Genomic DNA, 13,703 nt, shown 5'->3' with positions numbered 1-13,703 from the left:
TCTGATACATTTTAGTCCTTTATTCAAACTGGAAAGTATTTCTACTTTTAATATTAGTCACAATTTAATATAGTGAATTTTTTTCTACAGATACCCAACATGTCAAAGCTGAGGCCATTTCTTAAAAATGCTCAAATAAAAAGCTCATCTGCATTACCAAATCATTCAATTTTGGTGGAAACTATCAAGTGTAAATAAGCATGTCAGAAGAGATACTTGTCAATCATATTTTTTTGCATGGCTTTCAATCATATGTTTATATACACTGAGATGGATTACAAACTTTACTCTATGAGTAAACACAACTCGGGAGATAAAAATGCCCCACTAGTTAACAATCTTCGTGAGTGAAAACATTTGTTTTCATATGGAAGGGGTTATAGGGAAGGAGAAAAACCACTAGAGGAAAACAATTAAATAACAAAGGTCTTTGCACTAAACACTACAACTCAAATACTTAAAAAAATATACATTACAGAAAAGGGCTAAACTTTCCATATCTAATAAACAGAACTGATAATGTAAATATGCTAGGAAAATATTTTTATTCTATTGTGTAGACACCAAACCATATGGCTCAGTAAGGGAAAGTGACTTTTTAAAGATAATTTCAGCTTAATTCTAAATTATTTAATGAGCATACTTTGTGAATCATTCTTGTAAGTGACCTCAGATAAATTAGATGTTTATAAGTGAACATTTCCTTGATTCCCTCAACTCTGGAACAAATAAAAAGCATATACAAATGCAAGGAGAGGTAAGAGAACGTACTTCTTTTCTACACGGCAATAGTGCTTTTCTCAAGGGCCTCAGACAACTCAAACAAATCTCTATTTGTCTTAAAGATTTAAATTTTTACAGTCCTATTAGTTTTTCATTTGTGTAGTATTTTTAAGCTTCACATCCAAATTCATTGGAAGTTTGGGAGGTGTTCTCACAGTTTAATTTGACTTTTTCCCATTAGTAGCTTAGCTAAATGCTACTAATTCTTTCTCCCCTGGAGAAAGATTCATGGGAATCTTTGAACAATTTGTAGGGAACAATAAAAAGTATTTTTTTAAGTAGAAAAAAACTGGCAGTTTCCCATCAACAATAAATTCCCTGAAGTACTGATGTAATAAACTATTAAAATTAAATAGTTAAAGAAAAACATTAGGAGATCTATTTTTTATTAAGACAATAATCAACTCAGTCAAAATTGAAAAGAATCCTAATTCTTTCAATTGTAGGAAATGCAAACATTTTAAATATAAATTTGCATGACTGGCAGGATATACAGATGCAAAATAGATATTAGTATCAGTTGTGCATATTCAGAGTCTTCTGAATTAACTGATATATTATAAATAGTCACAACCAGTAGGACCCCATGCTAATAAACATTACTAACTTGTTTTCTTTCTGTCATAAGAGAAAAACGTTTACAAAATATAATTGAAATAAAATGTGAGAATAAGCAAAGTTTACTAATAGTTCAAATGAGTAATTTCAGACAAACTGAAGTTAGGATTACCATATTCTATTAGTAACCATACATTTGAAATACATATTTGTTTGAAAAATTAACATTCTGAAGCATTTTGCTTATGATGTTTCAATATTACTTTTTATACATGACCATTAGATGATTACAATAACAAATACAACTTACATATGACCTTAAGTACAATGAATGAAAATAAAAGCTATTACAATAATTTTCCTTACAAAGAAATAAAGTTGTATTTGCTTTTCATTAAAAACTCCAAGAAAAGAAAAATCAAATTCTCAGTTCAAATTGTAATTTTTAAAAAATGTTCAATTGGATTAAAGGGTAGGAAATTATCACCAGAAGTCCCACGAGTTGTAAACAGAGCTTTTTTTGTAAGCAACAATTTTTTTTAAAGTTCATAACACACCCTCCTTGAAATGGAAAAAAACCCCCCACCATTGTTAAAATGATGACTTCTGATGTACCTCAAAAAACGAGTGAGAAAGAAGCAATAAACTGTAACCTGTTTCAAAGGCTAATTCTCATTTATGAATTTTAAATAACACTGCTTTTTAGTGAAAATGTGCTCTGTCTGGAGTCATTTTGGAATACAAGAAAATATATACTGGAAAGTCTAAATGAAGATCACCATCCACCACAATAGACTTAAAATCTTTGAATTCTGTCATAGTTTTAATCCAAGAAAATGTCATATTCACAAATCTCATCATTTCTTGTCTATTTTCATTAATTTGTATTCTGTTTTAGTCTGTAAGTTCTAACTATGTTAACACACCTCTTAAATAGCAGAACTTTAGCATTTTCATTTTAATCTAACAGGGAGACAATTTATGAAATGCTATAGCAGTAACAGTGATGAACATTTTAAAGTACTTATATATATGTGCGTGTGTGTGTATATGTATATATATATGTATATATATAATTTGCAAAAGGGAGAAGTTAAGAATCAAGCACAGCAGACATCTTAATTAACATCAAAGTAATTTATTTTTCCCATACTGACAGCTCAACAGCTAAGAGATTTGAACCTATAAATAGCCAAGGGGATTTAACATTAATTTATAGTACATAAGGGTGATAGTGGAAAAAGTGGGAAAAAAATGCATCCAGTACATGGATTGAAGTCTAGTTAGTAGATTGTTTTATTTTTGCTACTTTAAATATATCTAGGGAAAGTTATTTTTTTAAAAGATTATAATATCATCATCTGGATACTTTGTTCTCCTTATGTGTGTGGGAGGTAACAAGGTGCTGATGGGGGAAGAACACCACTTTGCTAAGGGCAAGAAGGCTACTGATCAAACATTTGGGCTTCAAGTCATATATACTCATGTTGAGTGAAATGTAAAATCTCTTTCCTTGCATGCATCGGCAGGAGAAATAAGAAAAATAGGCGCTGAAAAGGTATAGAAGTTCTTTCAGTTAAAGTGAGGAAATGGGTAAAGTTAGTTCACAGCTGTGCCAATTTTTTTTTTTGCTCTGTGTACTTAAGTGTTGCACACCCTCTGTCACTGTTCAAACTGTATTTCTGCAACAAGATCTGTTCGCCTCAGTTTTCTTGAAGGGGAAAAATATCTGTTCAAACCTTTCAGAGGAATTCTAACAAACAGTTTCAAAGATAATACTGTTCTGGAATAGATTTAAATTTTAAATTTTTCTCTTCTCAGGATAACTCATAAAATGTATAGTGAATGTTTAACAAAATGTTCCTTTTCTTAGGATCAACTCTCTCAATGTGAAAGGAGCCAAAAAACTGTTTCACTATTGTCTCAGCTTTGATTAATTCCTGATCTGTTCTTTATTAAGCCACTTCCAGTTTTGCATGAAAATGGCTGGCGAGTAAGGCATCTTTCCAGTTAGATTAGATAAGAGTCTATACATAGGAAAATGTTTTCGAGGCTAGGATCAGAGGTTATTTTTTTTACTGTGTATTTTAGAAAATGTTTTTTAAAGGTAGATGTAGACACTAAATGTACATTGGCATGTCATTTGGTTTGAATGCTGTCCAAAAACATTTTAGCATTCTGTAAAGAATAAATGAAGAGTCATAAGATAGCTATGGCTTAAAACTTATAATAATCTCCTTAAGGCTTCTCAATTAATAAAATCTAGTGTGAAATAGAGAAGAATTTTCAAAGAAGAATGTTTTCTTTAACTTGCCATTGTGCTATGAAGCATAAAAACAAACATTAATAAAAGTTAAAGGACCTTTCATTAAAAATGTGTAGCATAATTATTAATGTGAAATTGCTGAAGAGAAAAACATTTCCTTTTATGGAAGGCAATGTCTAACCTTTAGTGTATTACATAAAAATGCTGACATTTTGCATTTCATGTCAATTAATGCCAATAACAGCCTCAAAGCTAGATTTAGTACATTTTCATATACACACAATATAAACAATAGCTCATAGCAAATTTCTTTTTTACTTCATTGGGGGTGGTGGTGGTGGTGGTTATAAATAAGCCACCCAATTGCTAAAGACTAGTGAAATAAAGACTTGGACAGATGGTTTATAATTCTGTTTGTCAGACTGGGCAAGCCCTCGTTTATTCCACTATACTCTCTCCTCACCACACACACACACACCCACTTTGGCTTTATTAAAATTCATATAGTATCAAGAAAAACCTGTCTAATGTTAATGTATGTTCACTTTTCACTTTACAATGACATGTGGCTCTTTGGAGAAGGGGAGCATACTTTTTACTTCAGCTTTACTACCTCTTAAAAATCTACACAGCATTTTTCAAGTTTTCTTAAATTGTTAGGAGACACTTATTTTCTTGCAAATTAATTCTTTTTAACTCTTTATGATAGCTTTGAATCCCATAAAGAAAGATGAATTATCACATACTGAGCCCAAGCTGTGAAACAGGAGGAGACAAATAGAGACCCCTACTGTGTTTAACAATGTAGAAGAAATTCCAGACTCAATAGAAATTTTTTCTGTCCTTTTTCACAGACCACAAAAGCTGTTAATATGGAGCTGAACAGTGGAGGGCACTCTTGCTATGTACAAACTAGTACTGACCTGGCACACTTAGCTTGATCTATTCAGTGGCCCAAATCTCGAATTTGTTAAGTAACAACCACCTGTGGCACAGTCACCAACTGTCTTCTGTTGAAAACGTTTGCAGTTTTTTGTAATCTGTGCAGCAAAGCGCTAGTTCAGGAAAACACTGGCTCCTTTATGTACTTATGCAGATGTGGGGATAGTTACAACACTCACAATTTGTTTTAACTATCTGAACACGATGTTGTGTCAAATAATGGGATGCTTGTTTTATTTCAGGTTTAAACAATAGGCCTTTCATGTCAATGTAACCATAATTTTAATGTATCCACATATATCACTCATTGTGCTTAATTAAATATATATGAGCCTTAAAATGTTAAGTTGATATTAAAATTTTAAGTCAGATTTCAGGGGGTCACCCTTGAGATTGTGCTGAGTGCTTGTGGCTTTGCTTGTTGATAGTTTTACCTTACAGTACATAAAACTATAAATTTAACAAATAAATTGAAATCTGTTCTTTCATAGCATGCCTGTGCTTGAGAAAGTTTCCAATAACCCAGGTACCAAATTTTGAAAACCTGGTCATTTCAGAGTTCACTACATATAAAAACAAATAGTCAACTACCTCCCAACAATAACAACTAAACAGTAAAACCAACAGCAATAAAACAATAACACCTCAAACTCATGAAAACCCAACATGGTCTGAATCAATATAATAATAAAAAGGGGAAAACATGGTAAGCTAAAATAATAACTGTAAGCAAAATCACTTCTATCACTTATTGTTGCTTGTACTGAAATGCTGAGTTCAAGTGCATGAGATTTACCTGTGGTAAATGCAAGTGGTTAAAAACAAAAACAAAAATAACACTGCACAATCTAAAACATCCTACAAGATGAAAAAAAGTATTTGTTACCACTTGTCATTGAAGCAAGTGACTCTCTCTGCCTTATATACAAATGACGCAATAGAATTATCAAGTAGTGCTATTAAGAGATCACTCTCGAAATAGTGAATAATAATGCAGAGGAATTAAGACAAAATGCTATGGCACCTGCAGGGTTAATTAAACAGTTCAAGATGTAGGGGCTGCACAAAAGAAAACCTTTTTTCCTTCTTTAAGAATTGTAAACACTTGTGCTGAACTAGATGGGCATTTGATAAGCTGTGCAGCATATAGCAAACTCACAGGGATCTCTAGTTAACACTCAAATTCAGTGTTAACACTTAACAGAACAGTGGTAAGCCATGCTGCCAAGGTCAACTGCACAGATGTACTAATTGTATTATGAGCTTGACATCTAGTGGCCACCCCTGGCAGGGCAAAGCAGGCAAAGGTTAAATCAGCAAGGCTTGTCAAAGCACTTCTAACTACCCACCCTCAGGGAGAGTCCATCGGAAGCTAGCAGGCATTCGATGCAATCCCACCTTTTCATTGACACCAAACAGAAAGACTTTCTATAGGACACTAGACACTGATGCACAGAAAATGCAAAAGGGGTAAGGGTCTTAAGTAGTAACCTAACCTTGCAGAAAGAAGGCAGGGATAGGATGTAAAGCATTCAAATACCTTATTGTTTTTGTCAGTTCTTATTCATCTGGGTATTTTTAAAACTTACATGTTGCTAGTCTTTAAGTTAGTAGAAAAAAAATCAACCTTAAGATAAATTATAACTATTATCCATACTCTTGCTCTTTTCTAACTGGCTCTTTGCACTAGGTGGTTCATTGTAAGTGATTTTAACATGCATGTATGTAGTCTTTTACATTTTCTGTAATTTATAAGATGATTTTATAAAATGACTTTTACTTTTCCATTTTTCTGTTTGTTTTATTGGAAATTATGGAGCATGTAAATGCTATATTTAAAAGGAACACAGCTGAAATTTACATTGAAATGGAAAGTGGAGTAAAAACTATAGTTTTTAAAAATAGAAATTATTAAAATTAATAGTAGGTAAAATATTATAATTATGCATACATTTATGATTTAATAAATGTGTCAAAAGTTACCTAATTTAATGTAATTTCAGACCTGCTCCACCATCAGCAGAAGTAACTCATATCCTGACTGGACAGCCAGCCTACAGATATGCCTGTCCTGGCACTGAAGCAGTTGCCAGATGAGGTAGATGGAAAACAACATGAAATGAAAGCATCTAGGTATGATAAGAATTATTTTAGAATTGCATTGATGGAAAATTTTAAATTATCTTGTATCACCATAAAATGCTCTTGGCTCTTATCAAGAATATCACAAACAATGCAGATACAGCAGTAAAAATATTCACTGAAATGAAAATGTATGTCAGCACTTACATAGAAGGATGTCAAACTTGCACAGATGGTCACTAAAAAGAAATCATAGCTATTTATGCCTTTGCTGAATTCCCAAGGAAGAGAAAATGTCTTTATAGCCACCTTGAAATGAATGGTAGGACTTCTAAGAGATTAGCAGCCCACGATGAAATCTGACCCACTTTTGCCTGCTTTTTCCATCATCTTGTGTACAACAAACAATCAACTTGCTAAGTAATTCCTGCTGTTAACCCATAGTGTTTTTTTCTGACTCTGAATGTCATAAGAATGATCTAATGCACATTTATTTTCTGCAAAGTTTTAAGATGAATGGTACCTAAGGATTTTCTCAACTTTGTTAAACAGCTATTCTTTCTCACCAGTGACAACTAAATGATCATCCTTCTGTTGAACATTAAAATGATCTATCTTAAAAATCATAGAGTAATCTTGATGTGTTTCATTAAACGTATTTATAAATTCATTTTTTCCTATTTACCATTTACTCTTACTTTTTATGTTTCTGAGAAAACAATTATCCTTTTATGGTAGCAAGTTATTTTCTATTGTTTCTCTTTGGTATGCTGAATTGTAAATGTATGTGGGGTGTGTGTGAATGAATGTATGTATAAGAAACAATCTAGGCAAAACATGCATGTTAAAAGATAAAAGAAATGGGTTTATCTACAGTGAACTTGGGGTCTTATTTTTCTTAATTTAAAAGGTCCAGTAAATAAAATTGTTAAAATTCCAAATCACACATTCTTTGTCACTAAAAGGATTTTTGAATTATTTTCACATTATCATACTTATGCAGGAAAAAAAAAGGCCATATAAAACTTTGGAATAATTATTGCCAGTATTTTTTTAAAAGTTGAATCAAACATCATCTCAAGTTGTGAAATACATTCCCTTCACATATTTGTATTTCCCCCTTTAAATTACAACAGGAATTTTCTAAGTTGTTTTAATAAGATGAAATACTCCAATCATCCACATATAGGATATTTCGATAAGTGCCTATTAGAAATGCTTGGTAAAAGTTTTATTGGCATCAAAACACTTAATTAATTTTTCTGAAATAGAAATTCTCAGCAGGCAAAAAAGATTTCTTTACTTGATAGCATTAATTTAATGGAATCTGAAACCTGCCTCCTATTTGCTACTAATTCTCAGTGAGAGAAAAAATAAGTCATTTGTGAACAGTTAGTTTTTTGAAAGAGTTGCCTTAATGGATATAAGGAATAAGTGCTAAAATAAACTGCCACCAAAATGTAGAAAGGAATAACTTTTAGACTTCATATGTACAAAATTTACCAGAATTATTTTTGTCATTCCAGAGCAGTGATTATTAAAAAAAATGTTCTTGCAATGAATTTATAGTATCCTTAGGTGGTTATTTGTATTTATATAACCATATTTTCTGTTCTCATAAAGTAAAACTTTATAAAGAATATAAAAGAATGTGTTTTTTATATTTTTATACTCTCAGTTTTTAGTATGATTTTGTACATTACCCCCAAAAGTTATCAGAAAAATTTCAATACCTATTTGTACATCATGACCTTCCCAACTATCTTCAAATTTCCTAATGTTCAATATATAAAAACTGCTCTATCATTTTAGTGTGCACATCACAAAGTGGCTTAAAAGAATTTAGTTTATTGTAACATTCCAACTTCAATCTCACATCCTAAGGTGACTGCCTCACATTTAACTTCATAGTGTAGACTCATGTTTATATTTCATTGTATTTACCCAAAATTAACATGGGGGGGTGGGTTGTCATTGATAATTTTACCTTTCAAAGGTATCTATCTCTTCTTTATGTATTTTATTTAATTATAGGGGTAACAGCAATCAAAATAACATATATGTGTATATATATATAAATTTTTAAAAATTCCTTAGGCTAATAGAGAACAGTCACCCATGTTCAATGAATAACTAGCTATCAAGAGTGTTAAAGCAAAGGAACTGTTTTAATGGTTGGCCTAAGCTACCTTTAAAACAAGTCTTGAAATGAAGTATTTGCCTATTCTGCTCTGTCTCTAGAAAGACTATTTTTGGCCTGTTGCAAAATATGATCAGGGACTGTGGCAACATCTTGGTTATGACTGTGAATGGTTGTAAAGAACAAAAAACAAAATAAAACCAAACCCAGTAACACATATAGATCCACACAGCCTTGACAAGATGTTTGATTTATAAAATGAATATAAATATAAATATTTTCAACTTTTAATTTAGTACAGTAGTAATAAAGTAATTCATTACAAAACTTGTAAATGATTTACCCCATTTTAGGTCTCCTAATGTGTGCTACATATCCCTCAGCATGTTTACACTATTAAGTTTACCGTGCTCACATTTCTAAAATAAAATTTTAAAAAGAATAGTTCTGCCCTAGCCTCTTAATTGTTCACTACAAGGGGTTTTACTCTATTAATTGAAATATGCTGTAATAAAAGAAGACATAGCACATTTTGATAACAACCTTCCCAAGCTGAGAAGTATTTACATTGTTGCATTTTGGGGTTGCTGTGAAAGCCGATTTTAAGCTATTCAGGAACCACAATAATAATGCTTTAAAATTCCTCACTGGGATGCAATGTAGTTCTTTTGAAGGAAAGACTGTCTTTCTCTTTCGGCAGAAATAAATCCATTCATTTGATCATGTAGTCATTGAGGGCAATACAAAACAAACCAAGTGTGAGAAATTCTATGTGATGAAGTAAACAAAAAAAAAACATTTCCATGACAAAAAGATTCTTTGTCCTTAATCTACCCACCATATGCAAGCGTTTCTTTTTTCTTTTCTTTTTTTCTTTCTTTTTTTTTTAAAGCATATCTTCTGTTTTAATCTTGGGTGATTTGGCTACATAGATAAGACTCCATCACCACCACCACCACCAACACACCACCAAAAAATCCAAAACCAAAACCAAAACTAGTTAAACAATTTTCTGTAATTCATGAATTCTACAGGAGTGCCAGAATACTGATAATATTAAGAATTTGAAAGGTTTCTCTCTCTCCCTGGATACTGAGCTACTTGTGCTTCAAACTTTAAAACACTCTGTAATAAACTCTAAAACCTCCTCTCCCTGACCTTCCCAGGATTGTGCCTTTTTAAAAAATTACTGTTCATTCAATTTCTATCATAAAATGTGTAACTATTTCTAGTCTGCTTGACTGGCAATACTATTCTTCAAAAATATGCACAATTAAAACAATTTATTTCTTAGCTATGTAAAGAGAGTGTAGCCCCTCCACAGCAATGCATCTACTATCTAAAGAGCTTCTGCACAGTAGCAACAGTCCCCTACTTATTCTTCCTTTCCAAGCACTCTGGAGGATATGGTAGTCCCGTAGCGGTGGGTTTGCAATTTTGCCAATCCGACAGATGTTTTAACCTGATGAAGTAGATTCGGACTGCCCCAAACATAAAGGTTATAAAGTACAGCTTCAATAAGTCAATATCCATGTCAACCTCCAACTTCCATGTAGCTCTCCCCCACCAGGTACACTTACACACACGCATTCTCCCTTTCTTTTTCAGTTTGAAAGCAGTTAGAACGAATGGGCTCCTTGGTGCAAAATAAATGATTTTGGTAACTGGAGGGGTACTTAAATACAAATGTCTCACTTCTGGTTACGGAAAGAGAATGAAAAGAAAGGGCAGGCAGAAATATTTAAAAATCAACAAAACAGTCAAAGGAAAGAAAGCCTCTTATCTACAAGACTACCCTAAAAGTCGTACATCTCAACCCCCAAGTTAATTTGCAAAGCACACTTGCACAGTTTTAGTATAAATTAAATAACAAACTCGGAAAACTTATGTCACTCCAGAAATGGAAAATGTGTGGTAATCGTAAATAAAATCCTTATCCAAAAAAATCAATTGTTTCTTGGCCTTTTGGTCAATTATAGAAACGCTCATTCAACATTTGGAAGGAAGAGTTGTGGGTAAAACAAGGGAAGGCCCGAGGTAAGTAAAAGCGGTGGGGGCGGCGGCTCACAAATGCAGCTAGGATACGAAACAATCACAAAACTAATAATGTAGGAAAAGCCTGATGAGGGACTTGAAACCAGAAAGGGAACAAAGATGGCAGTGAATGTTGCTTAAGAGTCCTTAGGGGCAGTCCTTTCCCGGCTCCCTCACCTCGGAAAAACTCCGCTGCCCCAAATCAGTCAAACCGCATTGGAGTTCCCTATTCCACCCTCGATGCCTTCTCAACTGCTAGCCCCTCCTTTTCTCCCTGAACCCCTTTCCTCGTTCTGGACAGAAATCTCTTCCTCCTCTTGATCCACAAATTTAGAGGCCAGGGAAAAAGAAATAAATTTCTCCCGAAAAAGGCTTCACACTTAAGAGAACCTCTCGGCCACCAGCTACGCCTGCCGGTGAGTGTGGGAGAAGGGCAGGAGGTCTTAGGAGGGGGCGGAGAAGAAATATGGGGAAGGGGGTGGGGGGAAGGGATTCCTCAGTGTCCTTCCACACCTAATGCTTCAATAGCAAGAAGCAGGCATCCTCTGGGAGAAAGCTTTCCCCAAGAGAAGTTACAGCCACTGCAACCACAGCTACTCCTGGAGTTGCCAGTGCTGTGTGTGTGTGTGTGTGTGTGTGTGTGTGTGTGTGTGTGTGTGTGTGTGTGAAGACAAGCGTGTTTATCGCGACTGTGTAGGGAAGAGTGTTGAAAAGGAGCTGTTTCCGGAATCTGTCCCCCCATTTACTCCCTCTTTCCACCACTCCCCTCCCTCCCTATTTCCCCAGCCCAATCCTCCTTGCCCTCGGCATCCCCGGCCGAGAGGCGGCGGCGGTCACTGCTGCTTCAGTGCACAAGCTGAAACAGAGGCGACACACATACCCACACGCACACACGCACACGCACAGACATCGAGAAAGCCGGGGAAAGAAGATGAGATGAGAGGAGAAAAGAAAGAGGAGATAACAGAGTTCCCAGCAGCCCATTAACTTTCCGCCTGAGAACCACAAACACCCACAGCCACAATTTAAAGCCCCTCCTCCCACTACCTCTTTCCCAAACTCTAGTGCCCTAAGGGCAACCAGGGCATTACGAAATGAAACTAGAAGAAAGGAAATTGACTTGCGGACTGTGAGCTGTCCCGGGTGCCAGCTCCCTTTTCTTCTACACACTTGCTCTCTAACTTAACAGTTTGATAATTTCACCACCTCCCCCCAGTCTTTCCTGAAACTCCTGCAGCCAAATGAACTCCCCAGGCAGATTCAACCAAGGAAGGTGTCTTCGCAGCAGTGGTGAAACCAAGAAGATCGATTTGAGCCTCTCGATTTGGGAAGTGTCGGGGGACGGAAACTTAGCGCTTGTTTTCAGAAATAAGTTAACTTTTCTCCCTTCACACACAACACACGACTGCCTTCAATTTTTCCTTCTTCAGATAGAGCAAATAATTTACTTCCTGCAACACCCTAAGGAAAAAGAACACAACCCCCTAAAACCCTACTCCCTGAAGTCTCCCCAAACTAACCCAATAATAACCTACCACAAAATCTCCCTGGCATGCCCACCCACGCCCTCCTCTTACTCTTTGCCCCCTCCCCCTTCTCGGACCCCAGAGGGAGAAGAGCCCCTTACCGTGTTCAGAAACTACCTCGGACTGCTGTAGCTCCTCGTCCGATTTGAGATGCTGAGGCTTGGCTTGCTTTCGACGAGACATGCTGCTAACTGCGAGTTGGTTCTGCTTTTTGCAGAGGCATCAGCAAAACAGCAAACGGGGGGGTGTGAGTGTGAAAATTGTTCGCAAATAAGTCGTGTTGGGGGGGAAATTGCAGGGAATTAGCTGGTGCGAGTCTGAGGAGTGCGGTGCGGCGGCAGCGGCGGCGGCTGCGCGGATTGCGCATGGGGCTGTGTAATTAGGCTGGTGAATAATGCATGGCGATTAATGGAGGGGGCGAGCTCGGATTGGCCGGGCTCCAGCGGACTCCGGCTGTCTATGCAAATGAGGGATGGGGCTCCGCAATTAGCCGCTTCACTCCGCCAAATGATGTGTCTCCCCAGCACCAGCACCTCCTGCTAGACGCACCGAATGCGGCGGTGTCGGCGGCGGCGGTAGCGGGAGCGGTAGCGGCTTCAGCAGCAGCAGCGGCAGCGGCAGCAGCGGCGGCGTCAGCGGCAGCGGCAGCTGAGGGGGTGACGGCGGAGGCAGCAGCGAGAAATGCAGGCATACACACACAACACACACGGGGCTGTGGCGTGTGCGCCCCCACTTTACACAACATGTGTGCAGCTTCACATTTCAGGGAAGGATAGTGTCCTTCCTCTAATCCTGACTTTGTCCCTTAGTGCTCTGGCTTTTCTTCTTCTTTTGGCTCTTTCTGTCCCCACCACCTTTCGCCCCCTATTATGCCACTCTCTTGTCTTGCTTTTCTTCTTTGCTCTTCTCACAAGAAGTTGTTTAGCTTTTCATATGACTTCTTGCTTTCTCGTGTTTGATGTTGTTGGCGGTTATGTTTTATTCGTCTTTGAGGGGGTGGGGAAAAAACTTTTTCTCTAGTCTTCCAACAATCTTCTCTCTCTCTCTCTCTCTCTCTCTCTCTCTCTCTCTCTCTCTCTCTCTCTCTCTCTCTCTCTCTCTCTCTCTCTCTCTCCCTCCCTCTCTCCCTCTCTCTCCCTCCCTTCCCCCCCTCCTTCCCCTTCCAGCTGACTTTTGTTCTTCCTCGTGAAGAAAACTAGACCTTGGCCAGTTTTTGTCTTTTACCTCTTTCTTCTTTGTCTTGCAGCTTCCCCCCACTGTTACAGCCTCCTCGTTGGTGGTGGTCACTTCCTGTTGTCCATGGATAGGAAGAGGTTCCCCCCTCCCTCTTTTCCTCCTCTTTCGCAGGTTGTGATGACTTTTTTTTTTTGGT

The 13,703-nt window shown here is 36.5% G+C and overlaps 1 protein-coding gene across 1 annotated transcript in view; it reads right to left on the bottom strand.

The window, feature by feature from the left end:
• Positions 1-12,551, bottom strand: part of SALL3 (spalt like transcription factor 3) — a 21,851-nt gene extending 9,300 nt beyond the window's left edge. The window contains 1 exon segment of the mRNA XM_020986920.2: positions 12,433-12,551. Coding sequence (XP_020842579.1) covers positions 12,433-12,514 — 82 coding nt within the window. The 5' untranslated portion in view covers positions 12,515-12,551.
• Between the last annotated feature and the right edge of the window lie 1,152 nt (positions 12,552-13,703).

This window comes from Phascolarctos cinereus, unplaced genomic scaffold (genome assembly GCF_003287225.1).
Source record: "Phascolarctos cinereus isolate Bilbo 61053 unplaced genomic scaffold, phaCin_HiC Scaffold_4;HRSCAF=312, whole genome shotgun sequence".
Taxonomy (NCBI): Eukaryota; Metazoa; Chordata; class Mammalia; order Diprotodontia; family Phascolarctidae; genus Phascolarctos; species Phascolarctos cinereus.
Note: the sequence above shows the minus strand (reverse complement) of the source record. Positions and strands in the feature narration are given on the sequence as shown.